Consider the following 26,745-nt stretch of genomic DNA (forward strand, 5'->3'; position numbering starts at 1 on the left):
CTCCCCCCGTCAGCTCACACCGTCTCCAAGTCTCCAAGCCCCGACCGGTTCTCGCGAGATCCGGGCAACTGAGCGCTCGGGGCCTTTTCAAATCGGGATCCGTTACCGCTTTCCCAGCCGCCGCCATTGTGGCGCTCGGAGCCCCTCAACGCAGGCGGCGCAGGCGGAGGCCGTGGCGTCGGGATGGCCGACGCCGACAAGCCCGAGGTGCTTAGGGCAGCTGGCGACGACAGCCCGCATCGGCAGCCAGCGGAGCCGCCGGGCGAGCCCCGGCGAGAACCTCACCCGCCCGAGCAGGAGAAGCAGCCGCCGCAGCACAGCAGCAGCTCCAATGGCGTTAAAATGTATTGTCTTTTCCTCCGGGGACTGGGACGAGGTGGGGGGGGCGGTAAGTCGACCGGGGGGCCCCACGCAGGGCTGATCCTTGGGCCGTGGGCGGCGGGAGGTGCAGGTGCAGCCGGCCCTCCCCGCCCGCCCCGAAGCGGGGGATCCCGGGTGTGGGCCTGGGGTCTGGCGCTCCTCCCCTGCTTCTGGCCCAAGACCGTGAGTCACCCCTTCTTCCCTGACTTCGGCTGGAAAACCTTTGAGCAGAGCTCGGCGGCCGCCACGGTTTGCAGAAAAATGGTCCCCCTTTTAAAGGCCAGTAGTTAGTGTTCATCACTAGGGAGTAACTAGGGATGACATCATCGGACATTTTCTCTTAACCACCGAAGACGTTTGTAAAAGGAATATCCCCCCATCTCCCCGTCCTCATTCCGAGCTTTATAAGTTCACTGTTGTTTTCTAAAGTATGTATTCATTTCTTAACTGATATATACCAAGAGGAAGTTTAGTAATATGCCGTGAGACTGAATCCATTGTTACCCTTGAATTGGTAAGAGGTACTTTAAAAAGGGAACTGTACGTGGTGCCTTGCTCCGCCCCCCCCAACTCCCTCCCCATGTTTGTCAGCCACGCAGGCTATTTTAAAAAAACTCAGTGCGGGATGGTAGGATCTTAATTTTGGTAAAATGGTAAAATAAGATCTTTTTTAGTTGAAGAAAACCCACTCCTTTTAAGATTGCAGCTGTCATCAGTACCGATAAAGAATGTAGTCGATTCGAATCCATAATAATGCTGTGCTCTCCTTTGTTCTTGTTATATAGGGGGAATATGAAGTCAGGCATTTGATTTGCACATGCCCAGCTCTTTAAACCTGAAGTTGAAAGTATGTTAATAATTTAGTGAAAACACTAAATTTAGTAGAAAGTGAAAGTGAACATAAGGCTCACACAAAAATAGGAAAGGTAAATGTTCTTATTTTTCTTTTGTATAAGAACCTGTGTAAGAACAGACCTGGACCAGTCTGTTTAAGGGTTGACTGCAGATAGATAAGGTAGGTCTCCCAGCTCTGTTATGTACTCTTGCTCTCAACTGGATTTGAATAGGATAGGCAGTATCTTCTAGGCAAAATAGAGGTGGAACCTGGTGCACTTAGTAACTGAAGACCCAGAAAGTGAATGAGGCACTTTCTACCCTGCCTGCCAAAATGTGGGCTTTCAGGGATTTGGCATCATAAATACAAATGAAAACTAGTAGAATGATAAAAGCATTTTGTTTATACCTAAATATGGGCCTGTCACCTCCTGAACAAAAAGTACAGCCTTGAATTATGGAGAGAAGCCGTGCTATACTTGGGTATGATTAGTGTAATAGTCTTGGTACAGATAAAGCTGGTATCTAAACCTCCATTAGATCTAAAAGGCTCTAATCCCTTTTAAAGTCTCACTGAGGTTTAGCTAGACAGAAGAGGACTGAGGTGGGAAAAGTATCCCTTTCACTTCTGTTTGAGGAAGAGGAAAATATAAGGTGAAGCAGTGTTACCAGTAAATACAAATGCAGATTCTTTTCATATTGCTTATAATTCATCTCTCTCCCTTCCTCTTTTCCCAGTTAAGAAGCCAATTTACTATCAGAGGTTTCTTGTACTGCTTATTCCTTAAGAACGTATAATGGTCTGTCATGGGTCACTCACACTGAATAACTAGGGACATTTACCTGCATCAGTCTAACAGCCTTTTTTTTTTTTTGACCCTGGGCACCAACTGGAGTAGTTTACAACCCAACACATAAACCTTGAGTTGATTCACCATATATTTTTAATGATAAGAATTCATAGAGGTGATTAAAAATTACCAAATATTGCCTTAAAATATATGTTGCTTAGAAGTGGACAGAATGCTGTTTGTCGTCAAGACTGAGATGATTTTTACTGAGGTTAATTCATAGTAATTAAGGATGGAGGCAGCTATGTCAGAGACAGCTATGTCTTACTCCTGTTTGTATTTCACAAGCCCTTATATTTAAAAAGGCGCAATAAACATTTAAGAAATGCAGAAGTGAACTTACATGATCATGAAACACATGTACAGAGGATTTATTTGGCATGTTCACATCTTTTGACAAGAAATTAAAGATGTTTCCCTAGGTCTAGTCATTTTCTTTATGCCAAAATGGTATACTAGCTCTTCTTAAGTGAATGGGAAGAAAAATAGCAGTATTGTTATAACTCTTTGTTATTCATGTGTGACTAAGTAACACCTTGGAGCATATGGAGATTCAGAGTTACATTACAGTGGTTGTATAAAATATTAAGTATTGGTGCAAGGTGTAGTGTTTAAAGTAGAGTAGTATTTTTTATTATATTAGGAGTGAAGAATGGAACTGGGCTTGATTTTGGATCTCATAGCATTATGCTTTTTAAGTCACATATTGAAACTGTGTGTCCTCATTTGATGTTGGATACTGATTTTTCAGAAATTGATGTTAATTCGTGTAGACATAATTTAGTCTTAAGAGTAGATAATGTTTTTGTGACTTAGAATCATCACAGTCTTTATTTCAAGTCCATTACAAGGGAGATTACTTAGATGAATAGTTCTGGAATTATTACATGGAATTCTGGATATAGTGCCAATATTTTGATATTATGTAGTATCATTTTCCTACGAGTTTTCACATATATCTTTACTGTCTTTCCTATAGTATATTTATGACTTAGAAATGAGTTCAGAAATTGAGTAATTACAGTTCACTTTCTTAATAATCAGACCACACCTCTAGCAACTAAACTGATCTACCTTCCATAGTAATCTTAATTTATGCATTGTAGATGAGCAGTTTAACAGTATCTTTAAGATGCCACTAATTGAGGAAAACTTGAAGAAATCTCTCCCTCTGGTCATCCCTTGAGTAATAAAGAACATGTCCTATATAATAACTTTACCGCTTAATGGAATTGTTAGATTGTTGTAAGCTTACAGCATCCGTGTAAGAATAAAAGAACATAGCGAGTGATTCAGAACTTTGTTCAGTTTTCACAGTTGGTTTCATCTAAGAATAAAATAGGCAGGGGAAGGTGTGTTTGGATAGGGACTGTATAGATGTCTGCTCACCTGAACAGAGACTTAGTTTATTTTTAAAAACCTTCATTGAATTCAGCCTATTATGTAAATAGGTTCTTTGGGGGGATTAAAAAGAAGGGTTTGTTCTTGTGTCTACTGTACTCAGAAACCAGAGAAAAGTGCTCTGTGGCTTTTTGACTGCTTGCTGCCATTTATAGTAGTGCCACTCTGTTCAGACAGGTAGGTACTTGCTAGAGTTGGACAGTTGAGAAGACCACTTCCAGGCATGCTGTTTCTGATGAGGGAAGATGTTTGATAGTGAAGGTGTCCCTGTCAAGGTCTGAAGAGGTAGCAAAGCATGTTTGGCCCTAATGTGTCTTCCTTGATTTTAGCAGTTTTTCTGGCAGACAGTAGCATCATCTATGGGTTCTTAATTGACTATTCATTCAAAAATTAATATTTATCAAACACATGTTACCACGCTAGATGCTGCTGACACCAATGCAGATAGTTTTTGTTCTCATAGAGTTTTACATACTATATTTATGGCTGCGTTGTTACCTGCTCAGAAAAACTGTCTGAAAACTTCACTATATTGTGGAACAAATGACTACAGTAAGAGGTGTTGTGGAGCACTGCAATGTATAGATTCCCACAGTCGCTTGGCTTAGAAGATAATATAGAGCCTGGATTATGAAACCTGATTGGTTGTCAGAATAATCCAGAAAGCTTTAAAAGATTTAGATTCCTGGATGTCATTCCCAGAGATTTTTCTTAGTATATGTTTGTGAAAAATTGCTTTAAAATTGAAGTTTTAATTAAATAGTTTTAAATTCACTAGGGTAATTAGTGACTTAAAAGAAATCTATTGTTTCTTCTGTAAAAAAAAAAAAAAAAAAATTATTTTTGAGAAGAAAATTGCACTTTTAAAATGTATCTCCAGATTTTTATCTTTAGGGTTTGCTTTAAGTGTATACTTAACATGTTATAGGTGCTTGGTGGATAGCATCATATAGTTGTAATGTGATTGCAATCTTATAAATTAAATATTTTTCCAGTTAGGACCTCATTAAAAAGTAGATTTATAGGGCTTGCCTGGTGGCGCAGTGGTTGAGAGTCCGCCTGCCGATGCAGGGGACACGGTTTTGTGCCCCAGTCCGGGAGGATCCCACATGCTGCGGAGCAGCTGGGCCCGTGAGCCATGGCCGCTGAGCCTGCGCGTCCGGAGCCTGTGCTCCGCAACGGGAGAGGCCGCAACAGTGAGAGAGGCCCGCGTACCACAAAAAAAAAAAAAAAAAAAAAAAGTAGATTTATAAAATTCTGGTTCATGTTGCATTTAAGTACTGCTTCCCTTCTCCATCCCATCCCACCATTTTAGGTGATACTACTAATAAAAATGGCATGATTCTATGAAGTATGCTATCCTAGTTTATAGGTTAAAACACAGAAAATATTGGGCATGAAAATAGGATACCTTATCATTTTTCTATGTTGACCAATTTGGGAAGAGACAAAAATTATGAGAGTCGTATGGGAGTATATAGATAAAATTATGTTTTAATTATGTTCTTAAAGCGATGGAAGAGGAAAGTTCTGGGAGGAAACCATTAACCTTTAAGAGAGAAACTTTTTCTGTGTCCCATTTTGTAAATTAATTTTTGTAGAGTTCTGAATGAGGCCCAGAAAGTTAATTCTCCATTAATGGTGAAAGTTTTAATATACTCTAGGAATAAAATCACCCATTTTACCCTCTTGTTAGGTTCTAACAACATTTATTAAGTAGTATGATGGGAAAAACTAGGTTTGTTTGAATGCTGCAGCTATTTAATACAGAATAAAAGGAGGGTTGTTAAATGAGAACTTTGGTAATATGCCCAAATCATTGCTTTGAAAAGACATTGGGTAATTTCAAAGCCAGTAGGCTGAGTCTCCAGCTGCTTTGCTGAGGTCTAACTTAGGGAAGAATTTTGTGAAGTGAAGTGATAAATATGAAATATTTATTTAACGTAGACTTACATTATGGAAGCCCCGCTGAGGTTTTCTTTTTGTTGTTCTGTTTTTTGTATTATTTTTAATTCACAGGGAGAATGATGAATCAGTCAAGGAAGAGAAATCTGAATTAAAAGAAAAATCTACAGGAAATAAGAAAGCCAACAGATTTCATCCTTATTCAAAAGACAAGAACTCAGGCACTGGAGAAAAGAAGGGTCCAAATCGTAACAGAGTTTTTATTAGCAACATCCCATATGACATGAAATGGCAAGCCATTAAAGATCTAATGAGAGAAAAAGGTAACTATTTTTGATAAACCCATTGTTGGATAATTTTCATATAGAATGAGAGGGAGCTAAGCAAACTTTTTTTTATTCCTCTTAGCCACACAGACTCAAAAAGTTGATTTTTTTGACACATAAATTAATCTTTTCCTCTTCTTTCACTTGACACAGTTTCATTACAAGTAGTATGGATAAATGAAGTTTTTTGGTTTTTTTTTTTGCCATTTTAGTGGGGTAGTAGCGAACCAGCATATGCATGCCACCAAGAATTTTGTTAAAGTGATTGCTTTGTCTAGTTGAAGTTTTTATAGATTTTTAAAGGCCTATTGCATTAGGTAAGCAATATATTTAGCGTGTTAACGTATGAATAATAAGGTCTGATTATTTTTTTTTCCAAAAGCTGTTTTGTTATTATCTTGGTGGAGTCTGGAATCTGGCTGTGGAATTCATTTTGTTCGCATTGTCATGAATGCCATGATGCTGTCTCTGCAGTTCTATATTAAAATTGTGTTACTGCTGTTGCAGTTTTGTTTTCAGAATAACCCGAAAACCTTCATTTTATATACATGGTTGATTTTGGGGAAAAATATTTTTAATACTTGATCTTGTAAAAGTTAGTTTTGTTATCTCTTGAAAAATTGAGTTTCAACAGTCCTGCAAACTACTTACTTGGTTTTGAGGCTGATCTCTTCTAATAAATAAAAAAAAATTTGCATTGGTGTATCTGTTGTAAGGTGACAACTATTTGATTGGTTTTATTCATTGACTTTATTTAGAAAGTGTGTGGCTTGCTGTGAAGCATGACTTGTAAATTTAGTTTACTGATGGCAAACAAGATTGAAGACATTCAGGTAGAAAGTCACCTTAAAACAGCTGTTGTGTGTAGGCGACCAAAGTTATTTGAAAAGTGCTAATGTTGATGTTTTTAATACGATAGGTTAAGGGACCATTTGTATGTATATGTGCATTTGTTCACCAACTATATCATGCTGGCCAAAATATGATCTGTAGCATGAATTAGGTTAATATGGTTGTTAGCTTTTTTAGAGAATGTGGATGATGTACATTTCTGAAAATTAGTTAAATTTACATAGCCATTGACAGGAGGTATGTTGGTCTGGTTTTGATTGTTGGTGAATAATAGGTGCTTTTCTGTAGAGTTGTGCACAGGTGTGCAGTAAAGCAAGATATTGGTGTTTAAATGTATTGTTTCTTGGTATCTTCCTTTTGTATGTCTTATGTAGTTGGTGAGGTTACATACGTGGAGCTCTTTAAGGATGCGGAAGGAAAATCAAGGGTAAGTGCTGTGGGCGATCATCTGCTTGAGGTTTAAAAGTTCCTCAGCAGTTTACTTTTTGTATAATACTTGTACCAGTTTTTGGAAACTTAAGTTTCATTTTGTTTTACTTTATTATGAAAGATTTGAGGCTTTATACTAGCAAGTCTGACGCTTATACAAACCAAACTAGCTGCCTTGAAGGGATGGGTTTTGTAAATGCTCATAAAGGGCATTCACTTTTCTAATGCTCTAAGGTAGTGCTTCTTAGCCAATAGATTTTAATATAGGACATTTTTTGTTGTGTTTTGATGTCTTTAAGGATATTTTAAAAATCACTGAATTGATAATATTTCCTAAGAGTTCTATGAGAGGCCTATAGCTTAAAGGTGTTAATTCAGAATGTACATTTGAAACTTGCACTGAAGAGCCTAATTTGGTAGCCTGCAGGACTACATAAAAGGCAGTGCTCTGACCAATTGGTATGAATAACATTGATGATTAAATTGACATAGAAGGAATTGGTTGATAGTAGATTTTGATTTTTAGCAAGAAAGCAATATATTGAAGAATATAATGGAAAGCTTTTTAACAATGTTTAATTATACTAGCAAAAACCGCTTGGGTGCATGAGAAATAAAAACTTTGTCGTCACATTCAAATGGCACTTTGAACAGTAATATTGACAAGGAATTATATAAAAAAATGATTCTACCAATTTGTTTCTTTAGCATAGTTTTTTTTTTAATATACTTACAACTGGATGTTATTAAATTGTGTGCAGCCAGTTTTGAGAACTTTAACATTAGATTAATATTTCCTATTTTGATTTTAATAAAATAGAAAATTTTACATTAAAAACTATTTGTGTACCATATATCTTTCAAAAATATTTGTAACAATGTAAAGATAGGTATTTGAGAGCCTTCAGTTACTTCCTTGAGTTACTTTTGATTGAATTTGTGGGATGACATTACTTTAGTTTTTTAAGAAGAGTCATCTAAAAGTAAAAATGTGCTCCAAGCTTGTTAGATGCTAGATTCTACAATCTTAAATAGATAGATCTAAAAATTTACAGAAAATTTGTGGTGACATGCCTGTTACATTCTGGAGGTCTAAAAGACAAAGAATGATTGTATTATTGATTTTTAATGACTTAAATGTTAGAATCTGCCATTAACTTCGTCTCCTGATCCAGAACTTTTTTTCTTTTGCATATATTGACAAATCTACCTGGATATAGGGTTGTGGGTAAGAATTTTCTTTTTTTAAGTATCTTAAGTCAAATTTAAACTTATGATTGGAAAAAAAATCTTAGTACATAAACATTTCCTATAAATTTTTTCCCCATTAAGTGTGGTTGAATTCAAAGATGAAGAATTTGTCAAGAAAGCACTAGAAACTATGAACAAATATGATCTTAGCGGAAGACCCTTGAATATCAAAGAGGTAAGATTTCTTATATTTGGAATAATTTAAACATTTGAATTAGAAGGACATGTCCTGTTTGGATTTTCATCTAGTAAGGTTATTTATCTGATTACAGCATTTTTTTTAAAGGGTAGATGCTTACTAAAGCATTATATAATTGATGATAGTTTTGCTTGTACATGATTTCCTATTTGCCCTTAAGCAGTAACCTATGTATATGATTTGTTCCAAGTTATTATAAGCAGGGGTGTATGATTTTAAAAAAATTACAAGACACAGAAATTTAAAGATGGCAAACTTAAGGTGCTGACTTTTTTATACCAAGTTTATACTTGGTATAAACATTTTCAGTTTTTAGACTGTGTTATTAGATTTAAGAAATATTGTAGATATTCTAGTTGATAATTAAAGTTTGCTTAATAATGCAAATACCTTATGGATTTGAATAAAATTGATATTCACTTTTAATAAAATTAACCTTAAACTATGCCAGATTAAAATTTAAGAAAAGTTATACATCGGTTAGTGAAATTTATAACTGGAACTTGGAAACCCCTAAAGTGGAGATGTTCCCGTTGTATGAAACAGTGTATAAATATGTTGACAAAAGAATGATCAGAAGATACATGAAAAACTGTTTACAGTTAGGTGTGATTTACCTTGGAAATGATTAGCTTGAATAGAAGTCATTTTCATGTCTTTGTTTAGTTCATATTGTTGATCTTACTGAATAGTTGATCACAGACCACGTATGTGTATATTCTTGCTAAAGTCTATAGTAAAAAATGATAGAGGATGTAACTTTGGGACCCTGAAGAGTTTCCACCAACATGGATACAAATCATTGTAGAGCAGTACTGTCAGTCACAATTTAATTTAGTATGGTATTGGTTTGAGTCCCAGCTCTATCACTTTCAAGCTGTGTGACTTAGTTGAGTTATTCTCTAAACCTTAGTAATTATAATAGTATACAGATAATACTTACCTAGTTAGGGTTTTTATGAGGATTAAATGGAGATACATTTATGAGGATTAAAAAAACTCAGGCTCTGGCATCAAAGAATCTGACCCAGGGCAAATTACTTAACCTCTGTTTTCTTATCACTAAAATGGGTATGATACTAGAATCTATCTGATAGTGTTATGAGGACTCAAAGAGTTAATATATGTAAAACAATAAATGTTACATATTTGTTATAATTATATAAAGCACTTAGCACAGTGCTGAAAATATTGTAACTACATAATAAATGTTAGCTGTAATAATAATTCTTTTTAACTTTAAAAAAATTAATTAATTTATTTTGGCTGCATTGGGTTTTTGTTGCTTTGCGTGGGCTTTCTCTAGTTGCGGTGAGCGGGGGGTTCTCTTCATTGCAGTGCACGGGCTTCTTATTGCAGAGGCTTCTCTTGTTGCGGAGCACAGGCTCTAGACGCACGGGCTTCAGTTGTTGTGGCACTTGGGCTCAGTAGTTGTGGCTCGCAGGCTGTAGCGCACAGGCTCAGTAGTTGTGGCGCACCGGCTTAGTTGCTCTGCGGCATGTGGGATCTTCCTGGACCACGGCTCAAACCTGTGTCCCCTGCATTAGCAGATGGATTCTTAATCACTGTGCCACCAGGGAAGTCCCTGTAATAATAATTTTGATTGTTGTTATTCCTGCCCAAGGTGGGAGTGTTACTGGTCCTTGGTCTCTTGTTCCTGGATATGAGGTGATAATAGTTTAAAATTAAAGGCCATGCTGTCAACAAATACAGGTATCCCATATCCCTTTATTGGAGTCAGCTTCTGAATTTCTCTAATTCTATTTGAGCCTAGGGGCTTATTCTTTCCTTTCTTTTTTTTTTTTTTTCTTTTTAAATATTTTGACTGAGATGTAGAAAATTGGTAGAGAAAGTTTAGACTGTTGTAATCTGTGCCAGCCATTTATTTGGTAATTTTTATGCGTAAGCCAGGACCAGTTTTCCAGAAATGTGCTGATACCCTAATAATTTCCCATAAGGGTGACATTTGTAGAACAGCCACCATTTGGGAAATTATTACTTTGAGAATTAGGACTTGCTTTTTTATGATGTTTCCTATTCCTCTTCAAATGACCAGTGTTATATGGAATTTCCTGGCGGTCCAGTGGTTAGGACTCTGTGGTCTCACTGCCGAGGGCTGGGGTTCAGTTCCTAGTCAGGGAACTAAGATCCCACGAGGCTCACAGTGTGGGGGGGGGGGGAAAGACAAGTATTATAGATTCTGTGTCTTTTTTTAACTGGAGAAAAAAGTTTATTGGATGCTAAAGGCCAAGCCCATATTGTTTGTGTTCTTTTAAGTTTTAACACATTGTAGATCCTTAGTAATATTTCAGAGACCCTATAATAGAGTTATGTGATCCAAGTTGATATAGGATACTCCCATTTTTTACTTCCTAAATAGAAAAATGGTTGAGTTTGGCCTGGCTAAATGATGAGGTGTTCTTTATTCAGTTAACTTTTTCAGATTAATATCTCTAAAGGTCCCTTTCTTGGAATTATCTGATTTTCACATGGGTGGCTGGGGTCAGTGCTGAGAAATACTAGTTCAAGTCTAGGGAAAAGTATATTTCCAATGTTCATTAACAGATAATAGAATTGCATTTTTTAATTTAATTAAGTGAGGTTTAGTAGCAGTTATAAACTTATTATAGGCCCTCTCATAGCAGTAGCAGGCAGTGACTGGCAGGCTGACATCTAAGGAGAAAAGAAGAATAAAAATCATGCTATATAGCAGGTGGTTTTACATAATTTGTATTTTATATATGTTTTATATGTGTCTTTATATTTTTGTGTGTATATATGTTTATATATATATCATACCTAAAAAATCAAAATATAACAATATGTTTTATTAATGTTAAGATGTGAAGGACAAACAATCTGACTATCGTAATGGTTCATGAAGCATCTTCCCTGCTATGTCCTCCTCCTTCCCCCATAGGTAACCACTATTCTAAGTTTTGTATTTGTGCGAGATTTTGAAACGTTAGACCTGAAGCATTTATTTATTAACTTAAAGAGTATTATAGCATTTTTCAAAATATTAATTTCTTTGCTTTTGTATTTCTTTTTATTTCTTCATGGTGATGGAATACATTGGATGCCAGAATACCTTTATTCTTACATTCACTTCACTTTCTATTTTCCAGCCTTCCTAGAAAATTTATTAAAGTCATCCAACTTTCTTTTTATTAGTATTCCCAGATGGAGGCCAGCAGAGTAGAGTTGATGGTTACATATATCATAATCATTTGGTATTGCAGATGATAGTCTATCTGTGTGTTTATGTGGTTTTTGTTTGTTTTTTGTACTCTACTTACTGAGATGAGTGAGAAGTATGTTTAAGCTTGCCTTTTTTGCTTTGTTTAAAGGCAGCATATTTCTCTTAAAAGTCAATGAACTAAAGAAAACAAAAACAAAAACCAAACAATGTTTAGTACCGTTCTTCATGCCTTTCTTTATCTCCCTTCTCCCTCCATCTCAGATCATAATCATTGTTGAGGATGGAAAGAGGTTGGAAAGTGGATAATTATATTTTGTTCAGGAATGAAATTTACACATTATAACAGTTCCCCTCCTCCCCAGTATTCCTGGGTTTTATAACAGGCTGTTCTTCTGTTGAAAGCTTTAAGTTAGTATGAATTTGTCATTACATTGGGCATATAGTGGTGAGAATAAGAGTCACAGTAAGTATTTTGTTCCTCTTTGAGTTATGTGGATTTATGTGTATGTGCCATATACTTGTATACCTGTATGAGGGCAAAATTAAACTAATTTCAAGTTCTTAAGTGACTTTAGTGATTGGAAAGAGGTATTTAATTGACATCCCTGGAGACTGAAATCTCTTGTCTATCCACAGGTTTTTATGGGACTGAATTCTCTGGATGAGAAAAAAGCTCACTCTTCAAGAGGGCCACTAATTTGAGCCAGTTGGGATAGCTGCTGTAGAATTTGAAGTTGTTATTTTAGTGATATAGACTTACTGATGTATCTGGTGGCATTTAACATTCACTGTGTGTTATAGGATCCTGATGGAGAAAATGCTCGTAGGGCACTGCAACGAACAGGAGGATCATTTCCAGGAGGACATGTACCCGACATGGGATCGGGATTGATGAATTTACCACCTTCCATTCTCAATAATCCAAACATTCCTCCTGAGGTTATCAGTAATTTGCAGGCTGGTAGACTTGGTTCCACAATTTTTGTTGCTAATGTAAGTTTAAGCTTTACTCTAAAAATTTGCCATTCAGCTATTTAGTTCTAATCATGAGATTATTTAATTAGATGAATGGGTCATAGGTTTATAGAACATTTGGCTTGTTTTTAACTAAGCAAAACAGTAATTGTAAACTCAAACCCAATTTAAGTCCATAAATATAAGGTCAGAGTGTAAATACAAGTATTTAGGATTTTTTAAAACAGAACTGTGGAATTTATAAACACTTAAGCAGTTCTTGAAATTATGTACTTACATTATATGTGATTTTTGTTCATATTGGTAAATGGATTTCTTCCTTTAGCTTTGATATTTGATATTTGTGAATGTGCATGTTGTAGTTGGTTTGTCATTTGTTCTAAGCTTTTGGAAGTCAGTGATATCACCCATACTTTCCAAAATCTGAATTTCTGTCAGTAAAAATAGATATGAAAGTTTCAAATGTACAAAACAGGATTGAGCAGCTCTGAGAGACTGTTTTGGGAACTAAAAAAAATAAGGGTAAGGAAAAATGTAGATGTAGCTTAACCGATCTTTAATAATTTAAGATGTTTCTACGTGAATACTATTGATATACTGTTTAACAAGAATTATAGTTCTTTATATTTTTGAGAGTTTAGAAAAGATTTGTATTATTTATAAGTGGGGAGAGGAGTTAATAGGTGTGTAACTTTATACAATTTTATATTAAGCTTGACTTCAAAGTTGGTTGGAAGAAGCTAAAGGAAGTGTTCAGCATAGCTGGAACTGTAAAGCGGGCAGATATTAAAGAAGACAAAGATGGCAAGAGCAGAGGAATGGGCACAGTCACTTTTGAACAAGCAATTGAAGCAGTTCAAGCAATTTGTATCCTGATTTACACTTTAGCATTACTTAATAAGGTTGAAGAAGTTTGATACCGTTTTGTGGGGATTATGGAATTTAAGGTTGCCTGGCTTAGAAATATGTATTAGAATTTGGTCTCCAGCACATAAAACCTTTACTATGTCCAAATACTAAAGTCACTCTTAAAACTTGAATTAGCCATATCGTATAGGCCTGGTATGAACTTTTTTCTACTTTCTCTTCCTACCACAACTAATTGTATACATGCTGTTGACAGTAATGTAATTCATTGTACATTAATACAGTTGCTTTAAATGAAGCCTTGTTAATTTTCTTTTTGCAGTGGTTGAATTAAAGATATTTATAAAATAAAACTATAAAGCAAAGAACTGAAGATTTTTGAGTATGCGGAAGAGACTAATACAAATAAGTAAAATACTAAGGATGTTTTTTAAAATATTAGAGATAGTCTGATGCTAAATATGATTATTAAAAATGTGTTTGTGTTCAAGTACAATTTCATAGTTGCCTAACTGGCTTTCCTTGACTGAACCAACAGCTATGTTCAATGGGCAGTTTTTGTTTGATAGACCTATGCATGTGAAAATGGTGAGTTCCTGTATATCACTTCAACTCTCCAACCTCTTCAAATGTTTTATCTGCTCTCTTCTGTGTTACAGATCTTTTTAATTATATATTAACCATATAATAAACTTTTTTGCAATTAGGATGACAAGTCTGTCCCTCATGAAGACTACCGTTCACATGATAGTAAAACACCACAATTACCACGTAAGTAAAAGCTATTATTAGAAGTAATACAGACTATTCTTTTTCAATTTCATTATATGCTAAGCAAAACTTTATTTTTGTGCCTACTTCCCAAGTTGCCCACAGTTTGGTGTTTGGAGTTATGGAGCTAGTTTGGCATAATTGATTATATGTGACAGACACTTTTCTTTCTTTTTGTAGTTTTTCCTGATTATAAAAGCAGTATATACTAAAAATTTTGTTAAGCTCATATGTGAGGGGGGAAAAATCATTGTGATTTTACCACCCATAAGTAACCTCCATTATAATATTTTTGTGCATTTCCTTCCAGTCTTTCCTTCTAGGTGTATATTTTTACACAGTTGAGAACTACCATATAAATAATTTTCTATTTTTTTGTTTAACAAAAACATTATTCTATGTTAAAAATTCTTTCCAAAGTTTATTGGCTATTAATAACCTATCGTATGGATGCTCCATAACTATTTCACTGTTATGTATATTTTAGGTATTTTAACATTTTCCCTTTAATCACCAACAGAGTTTTTTGTTTTTCTTTCTTTTTGTATACAAAGCTTTAGTATGTTTTTGGTTATTTCCTTAAGATAGATATCTTGATGTAGATTTACAGGTTTTCAGGTATGCTCATTGATCAGTATTATCAAATTGTTTTCCAAAGGATTATAAAACAGCAATATGGTATACTTAACACCTGTGTCTCAATACCCCATGTTCAAAATGAGGATGCTTGATAATGCCTACTTCATGGGGTTGGCATGAGTATTACATGAATTAATATATAGTATATGTAAAGCACTTAGAACAGTTCTGGCATAATGTAAGCACTCAGTAAATACTACCTCGTGTCCTTACTTTTTGTTGTATTTTCTCTGGTTATTATTGAAATTTTTTTTTTTTTCCATAAAATATTTAAAATATACAGACAGGGCTTCCCTGGTGGCGCATTGGTTGGGAGTCTGCCTGCTGATGCAGGGGACACGGGTTTGTGCCCCAGTCCAGGAAGATCCCACATGCCGCGGAGCGGCTGGGCCCGTGAGCCATGGCCGCTGAGCCTGCGCGTCTGGAGCCTGTGCTCCGCAAAGGGAGAGGCCACAACAGTGAGAGGCCCGCGTATCGCCAAAAGAACAAAACAAAAAACAAAAAAACAACAACAAAAAATATACAGACAAATATAAAATCACTCGTGTAGCTGTGTAGACCATATTTGTTTTAGGTGATTTTTCTTTAAAATAAAATTTTACAGATAAAGATTCTTCTCCCCTACCACCTCCCACTAGATACCTTACCTAGAGGAAACAACTTATGAATACAGTGTTTATCATTTAGGTTTTAATAATTTGATCACACATTTATACATCCATAAACATTATATGAAATTGTTTTGTTGGATTTAAAATTTGGTGTGAGTGAAATTATATTGTGCCTGTTATTCTGCAACTTGCTGGTTTGGGTTTAACATTGTTTCTGTGATTCATTTATGTTGATAGATTGTAGCTGTAGTTCCTTTATTTTAACTGCTAATACCACATTTTACATATATATTTTTTAGGTTATTCTAATTTTCTGTTATTAGAAACAATACTAAGTTGAGGAGTGTTTTGTTCTTTTCCTCTTAGAATAATATGTTCTCAATGTTTGCTAGAAATTATTTGTAAAACTGTCTGGCCTTGTTGTATTGTTTGTGGGAAGATTTTTAACTATTGTTCATATTTCCTATTGCTTCTTGACTCAATTGTGGTAATTTCTACTTTTCTGAGAATTTTACCGTTTTTCCTCATCTTCAGATTTATTGGCATAAAATAGTCTCTCTAAATTTTTGCCACATCTATAGTTCTTTTTTAAATTCCAGTGATTTGCAATTTCTCTTTTTTCTTTTTTTTTTTTTTTAATTTATTTTATTTATTTTTTGCTGCATTGGGTCTTCGCTGCTGCGCGTGGGCTTTCTCTAGTTGCGGTGAGCAGGGGGGGCTACTCTTCGTTGCGGTGCGTGGGCTTCTCATTGCCGTGTCTTCTCTTGTTGCAGAGCACAGGCTATAGGCGTGCAGGCTTCAGTAGTTGTGGTGCGTGGGCTCAGTAGTTGTGGCTCGCGGGCTCTAGAGCACAGGCCCAGTAGTTGTGGTGCACGGACTTCGTTGCTCCGCAGCACGTGGGATCTTCCCGGCCCAGGGCTCGAGGCCGTGTCCCCTACGTTGGCAGGCGGATTCTTAACCACTGTGCCACCAGGGAAGCCCTCTTAGTCAGTTTTTCTTAGAGATTTGTCAGTTTTATTAGTGCTTTCAAAGAAGTGAATTCCATTTTTTATATTTTAATTTATTCTCTTAGTTTTATTTCCTTCTCTATTTCTTTGGGTTTAGTCTCTTATTTGTGTCCTAACTCCTTAAGTTGAATGTGTACTTCACTAATTTGCAGCCTCTTTTTTAATACAAGTAGCTATGACTATAAATTTGGCCACTGTATACAAGTTTTGCTATAGAGTGTCTTTATTGTGATTTAATTTTTATTAAATTGCCATTATGATTTCTTCCTAAGTCATATATTTTTGAATTTCCAAATGTATACTTTTTTCTTACTAACTTCTAACTTAGCAGTGTGGTCATAGAAGATGGTCTCTGTGATTCCTTGGAATCAATTAATTAATTTGGACTTTGCATTGTGGCCTAATATATGATACATTTTAATAAATACTTCAGGTGTGCAGTATACTGTTCTGTATATGTCCATTAAACCAAGTTTGTTAATCATTTAAATTATATCTCTGCTAGTAATTTTGTCTGCTTGTGCTATCAATTACTGAGATAAGTTTATGGTAAAATCCCCTGCTATAATGGTGAATTTGCATATTTTTTCTTGTTTTTACTTGAACTATTTTGAAACTAATTCAGTAGGTGCATGTAGGTTTAGAACTGATATATTTTCTTAGTGAATCAAGATTTTATCATTATAGAGTGATTTCATAACTCAGTAACTACCTTTAAGTCATTTGTCTAATAGTAATGGAGATACAACAGCTTTGTTTTGTTTATTCACATTTGTAGATTTATTTAGATTAATTCCCATAATCTTATTTTGTGTTTTATTTTTCTGTGTTTTACAAATGTTTATATTTATTTTTCTCCTATCTTTCTCTTTTGCTGGTTATCCTGGATATTTTAATATGTCTATATAAAGTCTGAAGTTAATATAGTTATTCTCAATAGTAGAATGACCTTTGAATGTTCTAATTCTGATCACTTTCCTACTGAATTATATGCTATTATTGCTCAATGTTTTAGTTATATATTGCTTTGCTTCCAGTCCCACAAATTAGGCATTATTATTACTTATCATCTGCTTTCACAGGCCCTGGCACTATTTTTTCCCCCTGAAGCATATATTTTAAAAGCTCTTTCAATGAGTATCTGTTGTTAGTAAATTCTCTTAATTTTGGTTTGTCTATAAATGTCTTCAAAGATAGTTTCACTGGTTATATAGTTTAAGGTACTTTTTTTCTCTCAACACTTTAAAAATATTCCAGTCTGCTGGCTTCTATATTTGCTATTGAGTCAGCTATCAGTTGAACTGTCCTTTCTTTATAGATAAGCTGTGCTCTTCATGTAGCTGATTTTAAGATCTTTATCTTTGGCATGCAGTTTTACTACAGTGTGGATGTGGATTACTGTTTATTGGGCTTTCACAATTGAGAATTCAGTTTTTTAAAATTCTCAGCTTACATGTCTTTGAAGTAGGGCAGTCCTTTCCTGCCCTTCCTTATCACTCAGGGTGTCATCTTTTAATATCCTGGTTTTATAAAGTAGGGGCTTTTGATTTATTTTCCACTGTTAGTACTTTTCAATTTATTTAGATTTAAAAATTACATTTGTACTTTTGTATCTGTTCTTTTTAAGATTTATGGTTTTATGTACTCTTTTCTATTGAGATGTAATATGAACTCATAGACTTTAACAGAATCAGTTTGTTGTTTTAGTTAAGTTAATCATTATTAACCTCCCTATTTTTTGCCTTTCTCCCCAACACCCCCCCACTTCTTTTTCTCAAATTATTACAACTTGGTAAGTGGGGACCTCTCATTTCCTATGCCTCTGCTGTTACTTTCTGGTGAGAATGGGATTTCCCAGATCCATGAAGATTTTTCTTGTTCAAAGACATGAGATTGGCCTACTTTCAAAGAGGCCTGGTTCCTTTTAGTGAAGAATGATATCAGAGATGAAAATAAGAGTTTTAGGTGTAGACATGAGCATTGTTGATAGTGAAGTGTGCTATTGCTTTGAACCATTTTTAGGGACTGAGCTAAAAAAGATATTTCTTTTACCAGGTCACATTGATCTTTCTCCAAATTAACACGACATGCTTCTGTACTCTTTTTAAAAATATATATATAGTATATGGTTTTCTCAGCCCTTACCACTTACTAATTGCTACATTGACCAGCAAGAACTTTTAAGTCAAACTCAGATTTAGAATAAAACAGTTCCCACTGTCTTTAAGTCATCAGATTGTCTTCTTACAGTCTCTTTTCAGTGAACTTAGTTTAAGAGAGAAAGTAAAAAGAATACTGGATTTAGAGACAGAAAACTTGAATTCTAGTCTTAGCTTAATCACGTAGTTAAATGGCATTGTACAAGTAACTTAACGGTCTCAAAAATTACCTCATCTGTGAGTAATAGATGTAAAAACACTGTATACCATAGTATATAAATAAATTAAAATACCATATAAAAATAAATATATTTGTTTATATAAATATTTATGTCAGTGATAAAACTAGGTACTATAATGTTTGCTTTATTCAATGTTTTCATGTTTGTTGACTTTTTCGTTTGATTTGAACCATCTGAAAAGTAATTCCTAGGTTCTAAGAGGGTCTGCAGATTCAAGCAAGATTCTTATTTTCAGATATGTATGTCATTTATAAGGTGGTTCAAAATCCTCTTGGTATTGCATTACTCTTTTTCAGTATGCCTTTAACTGGGATATAAGATGGATCTGCTTCATAAAACACTTCTCATTAGTAAATGATATTATAGTGAGGCTTCAATGTGCTGCATTCCAATGGAAACAAGAACTGGTGCACTTATTTACAAATTTGCAAAATTTTAGAAATACTACTACAGGCATATAGCTTTAAAAAAATTTTCAGTGCCAGTTAGTTGATCATATATGAGTTGGTAATGATATTCTTATTTGTGTTTTAGGTGGTCTTGGAGGCATTGGAATGGGACTTGGTCCAGGTGGACAGCCTATTAGTGCCAGCCAGTTGAACATAGGTGGTGTAATGGGAAATTTAGGTCCAAGTGGTGAGTATTCTAACTTTATTATTTCTTTTTAAATGATGCATTTGCTACATTGTAAAGCTTATATTTACTAGTTTGTAATAATATTTAAAGGACTGTAGTTTATAGTTGAATATTTAAGATGTTACTTTAGTCTGAAAAAGGAATGAAACCTTTGAGAGCAGAGAACGTGAAAGAGGTTGAACAAAAGGTCAGGAGGGTTCCTCTGAGGGCAGCCACGTTACAGCTAGCCTTTTAGCACTTTTAGCTAGCCTTTAGCCTTTTAGATTTTGAATTGTCTTTAAGGTAGAAGGAGAATATTCAACATAGTCTGTTCCTTGTGTATCATGGATATACAGTATTTGTGGAATGGCTGAAATACTACCATATCAGCAATTTAAATTTGAATATCTAGTTGGGAGGGTAGCTTTTCAGGTAGCTGTTTGGCTATTCACGTAGACTAACGTACAGTTTATGTTTGAAGATTGATTTTTAAACTTTTTGGCTTCAGAACCCTTTTATACTCTTAAAATTTGTTGAGGACCCCAAAGTGCTTTTGTTTATGTGGTTATATTTGTTAATATTTACTGTATTTGAAATTAAAACTTAGAAATTTTTAAAAATTTACATATTTATTTAAGATAACAATGATAAACCCATTATGTGTTAAAATAAATGTAATTTTTAAGAAAATAAATTGTATTTTCCAGTACAAAAATTAGTGAAAAGAGTGATATTATTTCACCTTTTTGGACATCTCTTTAATGTTTGGCTTAACGCAAGACAGTCATGCTCTTCTATCTGCTTTTGCATTCAGTTTGCTACAGTGTCATCGATCATGTAGTTTCTGGAAAATTCCACCTTATACTCATGAGAAAATGAGAGTAAAACAGTCAATATCTTAGTGTTATTTGGATAATGAAGGAGTTTTGACCTATTGAACCCTCAGAGGTCCTTAGACCATATTTTGAGAATTGCTGTTTTAATTGATGGACTAATTAATGCTATCTGGTTTCTATTTTTGTTGAGATGCTATAGTTACATTTTAAATTGTGAGGGTAGTTATGGTAATCATTATGGTCTAAACAGATGGAAATCTTCTCCCTTACTCTTAGGCCCTCTACCCTCCTAAACACATACTATTTTTATTCTTTCATTTTTTACTGCTCCCTTAGCTACCATGTTTAAAGGAGTCCTTACTTTCTGACCTGATCTCTCAATCTGCTGTAGTGATATTTGTGTGTCTGAGCTGAAAAAAAAATGAACGATTACCTAGTCCTAGATATTCTCTAACTGAATGTGAGTATGACCAGTGAATTTTGTTTTCTTGTCTAATAAATATTCAAAGAGGCCTTTTTGAAGACTCATGATTAGACACCTGCTGTGGCATAGCCCTTGAAACCATCCCATCTATGCCCTGCTGCTTCTCTAGTATTCCACTGTGACTGTGACATTGGTATCTATTTTGCTGTGTTGCATTATGTCATTCTTTAGTCATTAAAATAAGATTTACTGAAAGTACATACTGTGTATTTTATTTGAGGTATGGGAATGGATGGTCCAGGTTTTGGAGGAATGAATAGAATTGGAGGAGGTATGTATAAGCATTTGTTTTCTTGTATGTACCCATCACCATGTTTAGTAAGTTAGAAACTATGTTGAGAATTCCAGGGGAAACAAAAGTCATGGTTTATTGTTGGCTCACGTCCTAAAGGCTGCTAGCAGAAATTGAGCCTGGTACATACATAAGGGTTATGGAAGGTGATAAGAAGCAGTTGCACAAGGTAGGGTGGATGAAGAGCTTACTGATGAGACTTAATATTTACAAAATGTACCTTTCAGCTATATAACTGACAGATCTCAAACTTAACCTTTATTTCATAGGAATTGGGTTTGGTGGTCTGGAAGCAATGAGTAGCATGGGAGGATTTGGAGGAGTTGGTCGAATGGGAGGTAGGTAAATGTATATAGTGGGATATGTATACTACATTTCATTTTCCCCATTATTAAAAATGTCCCCCCATAACTTAGGAATGGATACTGTAGATGTTTTCAGAGGATGTATGGGCACCAGGGGATAGGGACAGGCAGAGCAGGACTGGGATATCTGTGGCATGTGAAGTAGGTTGGGTAAATCATGGACTTCTTGTATTGTGACTTTTGCTGTCATTACAATTTAGTTTCAGTAAGTTCCTAAATGGATTATTGTTTATTGATAATACTTGAAAAAGGGTTAATTTGTTGCATAATCTTTTCAGAGCTATACCGTGGTGCGATGACTAGTAGCATGGAGAGAGATTTTGGACGTGGTGATATTGGAATAAATCGAGGCTTTGGAGATTCCTTTGGTAGACTTGGTAGGGCTGGCTGTTTACTTCTTTTCTTTTCGCAGGTTGTATTTTTCAAAGTTTGGCTGTCTTTTTTTGTATGAAAAATTAGAAATTTATAATGTTTCGTGCAATTTATTACTTAAAGAAAAATACTTCAGATGTTTTAATGTACTAGCTCTTTTTCAGTGTCTTACATATTTGAGCCCTATTTGTAGACGACTTTGTACTTTTCAGTTATTGTACATCTTCTGAGAGCATAATACCTTGGGAATTTTAAAGTATGATTATTTAAATTAATTAGTATATTATCTTTCCATCCTTGTTTAGGCAGTGCAATGATTGGAGGGTTTGCAGGAAGAATAGGAGCTTCTAACATGGGTCCAGTAGGATCTGGAATAAGTAGGTTTAAATTTTACTAGAATTTTACAGTAATATTTGAATACTTGCAAAAAACTTTGCAAGAGTAGTTATTGTAGTATTGTAATACTTTGTTCTTGTATGTTAATATGACTTGTCATAATTTAGAGAAACTTTGATATTTATTGAGCTTTACTGTTCTATCACTGTTGGAAATTTCTTAACTAACTTTGAATTTTACTTCTTTGACATTTCTAAACTACCACCAGAATATGTGTTAACTGTCACCCAATTCAAGAACCTTTATTCCAACTAAAGAATCTGGGGCTTTTTCTGATCATATGTCACGAACAACATTAGCTTTAGCACCAACTCTGTTTCTTTCCTTATTCTCTATAACTGCTGTTGGCGACTAGCTTATTTCATCTGTGAAAAAAAATTGTGTCTTTTGGTAAACACAGGTGAATCACCTCAGATCTAACACTTCTGGAGACCTCCTGAGGTTGAGGGCAAGGTTAAAAGAAATGCTTATTTCCTTGCTTCTTAAACCTTTTCTTTGATAGAATCAAGAGTACTATTGTTGCAAAACTGGGGAATGCCAAATTTCTTCCCTCTGTTTCCACTACTACATTTTAGGCTTTATATTAACCCTTAACACAAGGCTTAGTTTTTGACCCATGTTGCTTACTGAACCATGTCTATGTGAGCTCTCCATAGTTACCGACTTCCTTTAATTGATTGAAATCTCACAAATAGGAAACAAAGTCTACTTGAACTCTTCTAAGAGTGAGTTAAAAAAATCTTGTCAGCTGAAGATACTTACTTCCATTGTACCTTGCTTCTCATTTTATTCCTTCTTTTCATCATCTTTTCAGCCTTGGCCATTTTCCTGTTAATCATAACTTCCCTACCTTCCTTTTTCACCTCAGTGTTTATACTTCTGTTCCCCTAATTTTATATTTGTTATTCACAGAAAGCCAATTTGAGGGTGATGTTAATTTTTAGAATGGGGATATTAGGTACGAGAAAAAAGGATGCGATTGAGAAAGAGTAGGATTGGAATAGTTAAAGGGGACTCAATGTATAAGAATCAAGTGGGTACGAGCTACAAGCTAGATTTTTAAGCTCTGGCTAGAGGAGTGTGATTCCAGTTTTTGTTGTTATCTCCACAAGTTCTGTATAACAGAGAGACTAAAAGTTAGCTTTTTCTGTAGTTATTGAAAATTGAATTGATATGAAAAGAGCAATTGTATACAGAACAAGATACTGAGGTGAAAGGTAAGCTAGGAAAAGAATATTATGTAGGGCAGTATGAGAGCAACAGTTGATATGTTATAGTTGTAATTATTTGAATTTACCCCATATGTCTTTGTTCTAACAATTACTAAGCTTGGTATTATTAAAAGATAAAAACGAGGATACAAACTACTATAACATTAATGAATAAAGTCATTGATAGAAAATGTGTATAACTTATGTTTTATGATCAGAATGTAATTTTTTAGAAATGTATATGTATAATAGTATGAACAGATTCAGTTAGCCATTAACATTCAACTAACTGAATATATACAAAATTAAAATCTGTTCCTTGGAAGATTGTTATATTGTGTGTATAAAAATAATTTTGTTTATATATTGTCTAAATTACATAAATGAATTAATTTTTCTCTTTCTTTCTCAAAAATGATTCTCTCCCTCCTCTTTCTCTCCTTCTTCCTCTTCCTTCTCCTTTTCCTTCTGTTTTTAAAACAAAAACACCAAACTCCCAAATCCTCCCTTCCCTTCTTGAAAATCCAGGTGGTGGAATGGGTGGCATGAACAGTGTGACTGGAGGAATGGGGATGGGACTGGATCGGATGAGTTCCAGCTTTGATAGAGTGGGACCAGGTATAGGAGCTATACTGGAAAGGAGCATCGATATGGATCGAGGATTTTTATCAGGTCCTATGGGAAGCGGAATGAGAGACAGAATAGGCTCCAAAGGCAACCAGATATTTGTCAGAAATGTAAGCAGCTAAATGTAAAGTATACTTAAAATTATTATTTTCCTTGTATATCTGTTACTAATACCTTTTTTCATTCTAGCTGCCTTTTGACTTGACTTGGCAGAAACTAAAAGAGAAATTCAGTCAGTGTGGTAAGTATGCCAATGACTGTAGATACATTGATATGGATTATGGAGGAAAAATTGATTTTAAACTTTTAAATACTGCTTAGACCTTTACCTGTCCAGATGCTTATTCCTGGGTAGTATGACAGGTTTAATTCCACTTCAAAGAAATGAATTATTTTGCTATCCTCTGACCTACAGTAGTGCAAATTACTACTAAATAACAAGATTTAGAGTAGAGTCTGTCATTGTCTCCTGTGGATAAAGAAAGGGCTTATTTTATTACCTGATTTTTAAATGGTTACTATATCATCATTGCTTGAGTTTAAAAGGATGTTTTTTATGTGGGAAATACTAACGAATGGTATATGTATTTCTCTGTTTATAATGTAGTACAGTGCTTTGTCAACATGACCCAATGAAATGCTGACATCCAAGTGATATGGAGTTAATAGATGAGACCCGTTCTGCGCACTCTGTCACCTATACAATAAAGGAAACTTAGCTGATAGCGTAGAACCCACTGCCTAGAATGCCTTAGACAGGTACATTCTGGTGGCCCTTCTGTTCCTTTTATAAACTGTTCTTGGCTATAATGATACTACGTATATGACTAATACGTTCATTAGGTCTGTAGATAATTAGGTGGCTTATTACTTTTAAAAGAGGGCCTTTTTTTTTTGTAATGATGAGAGATTTAGTGTGAGTAGAACAAAGTAACAGATTCCCTGCTAGTATTTTTTTGCTATTGCATGGTAACCCAGAGAGTATAATTATTAATAGTACAACTATGTCGGTGGGATATAATGATGAAAAATAGCTAAGTAAAAGTGGTACATTCAACCTTTGAGAGTTAATGGAAAGTTAAGAGTATTTGGAATATATCTTTAATTTCTGGAGATCATGAAGGGGATAAGTTTAGTGTTCTCCCACAAAAGTAACCTTTGTAGCCACTGTCACAAGGGATCAAAGTGATCCTTCTGGAAACTGTTCTCTAATGTGTTCTCAGAGTACTTTATACGTAACTTTCTTGTGGTCATCTGTTCACATGTTTTCTTCCCTCCCAGATGGAGGCTCTTGAGAGCAAGAACCATCATCTGTTTATTCTAGCACATTTCGTTGCCTCTGCACGTATAGTAGGAGTTTATTAAATGTTATGAATGAGTTAAGCATTCTGAAAAGATCTTCATTCATTTATTTGGTTATTTATTAAGTAAATCTATAAATATTGTATTTTTGGTAGTCTGCTCATCATTAGGATTAGAAAGGGGAAGAAAGTAAGATATTACCCCTGCCCTCAAAGAACATACAGTGTGGATCTGTCTACAATGTTCTAGTGGCTCCTTTTTGTTGATCATCTTTTTATTTATATTTATTTGCATTTTATTCAAAGAAGAGAAAGATAATTTTTCTTGATAAAAGAGTTGTTGTAAAAAAGTCAACTAGTAAATAGTTGCTACTAAGAGAAAGCAGAATTATCAAGTTGTTTTGAGGTGTTGGTAGTCTTTGTAGGAGTAAGGAGATCTACCAGGATGAGTAAGCAGCATCTAGCCATGAATCTCATAGGCTACAGGGGAAACGAGCATATTACAACCTTAGTGAGATACATCAAATGAGGAGCGGTGGCAGCAAGTATAGATAATCCCTGCAGTTGTAGTTTCAGTGAAAAAGAATCTCCAGATGACATATGACTTTATTTTAAAAAGTAGAAATGAAACAAAATAAAGAACAAAGTGGGGCAAACAAATGACATTAGTGAAAATGTGACCAAAACTGAGTTGACTGTTTCCTTGTACGTAGGCAGATTTCCTTTCAAGTTTAGATATGAGCAAGGCTTGCAGCAAATTTGAGGTCTTTTGGTGGGCTTCTATACTTGTTGCTGGCATTGTTTTGACAGAAGGACATCAACAATTCAAAAACATTTTTTAAAAGGAAAAACTAGTCCCCAAATCTACATTTAAAAAATCTGTACAGCATTTTAGCCAATAAAATACAGTGCTTAACTCTGTTATTTTAGCTCTGTTTTTATGTCCCTTTTTGATCAGTCTGTATTATATCATGAGAGTAATGCTTTTTGGTTTTGTTTTCTCAATTCTAATTGTAAAAGCTTTTGACTTTCAGATTTATATTAAGGTAATACCATACTAAATAATTTCCTACCATCTTCCTGTTTTTAACGTTGAACTTACATTGATGGAAAGGAAGATAAGTTACAGTAATAATTTATAGAATTAAGTGTCCAGCTATTGACAACTATGGAAATTATCTGGCTTGTATGAACTGAACCATCTATTTTTCTGCCACATCACTTTATTTATTTTCAAATCTTAGCTTTTCTTTCTTAGAATGGAAAGTTTCCTTTTAACCTGCTCCAAGCCAGTAGTGCCCCTTTTCACAGTAGAAGTCAGTTTTTGGCTTTTTGGCTTTTTTTTTTTTTTTTTTTTTTTTTGTG

The 26,745-nt window shown here is 34.8% G+C and overlaps 1 protein-coding gene across 3 annotated transcripts in view; it reads left to right on the plus strand.

The window, feature by feature from the left end:
- The first annotated feature begins 73 nt into the window (after positions 1-73).
- The window catches only part of MYEF2 (myelin expression factor 2), a 33,077-nt gene continuing 6,405 nt past the window's right edge, over positions 74-26,745 (plus strand). The window contains exons 1-16 of one of the 3 annotated variants that reach the window (XM_007455561.1): positions 130-344; positions 5,466-5,674; positions 6,904-6,956; positions 8,179-8,186; positions 8,291-8,384; positions 12,412-12,603; positions 13,299-13,452; positions 13,991-14,040; positions 14,160-14,223; positions 19,416-19,517; positions 21,037-21,087; positions 21,378-21,446; positions 21,752-21,850; positions 22,151-22,222; positions 23,981-24,189; positions 24,269-24,320. In XM_007455561.1, coding sequence (XP_007455623.1) covers positions 184-344; positions 5,466-5,674; positions 6,904-6,956; positions 8,179-8,186; positions 8,291-8,384; positions 12,412-12,603; positions 13,299-13,452; positions 13,991-14,040; positions 14,160-14,223; positions 19,416-19,517; positions 21,037-21,087; positions 21,378-21,446; positions 21,752-21,850; positions 22,151-22,222; positions 23,981-24,189; positions 24,269-24,320 — 1,639 coding nt within the window. In that variant the 5' untranslated portion in view covers positions 130-183. Of the gene's footprint in view, positions 345-5,465; positions 5,675-6,903; positions 6,957-8,178; positions 8,187-8,290; positions 8,385-12,411; positions 12,604-13,298; positions 13,453-13,990; positions 14,041-14,159; positions 14,224-19,415; positions 19,518-21,036; positions 21,088-21,377; positions 21,447-21,751; positions 21,851-22,150; positions 22,223-23,980; positions 24,190-24,268; positions 24,321-26,745 lie in introns of all 3 variants that reach the window. The other 2 variants (XM_007455559.1, XM_007455560.1) reach the window with 2 other exon arrangements.

Source organism: Lipotes vexillifer, unplaced genomic scaffold, assembly GCF_000442215.2.
Source record: "Lipotes vexillifer unplaced genomic scaffold, Lipotes_vexillifer_v1.1 scaffold24, whole genome shotgun sequence".
Classification (NCBI taxonomy): domain Eukaryota; kingdom Metazoa; phylum Chordata; class Mammalia; order Artiodactyla; family Lipotidae; genus Lipotes; species Lipotes vexillifer.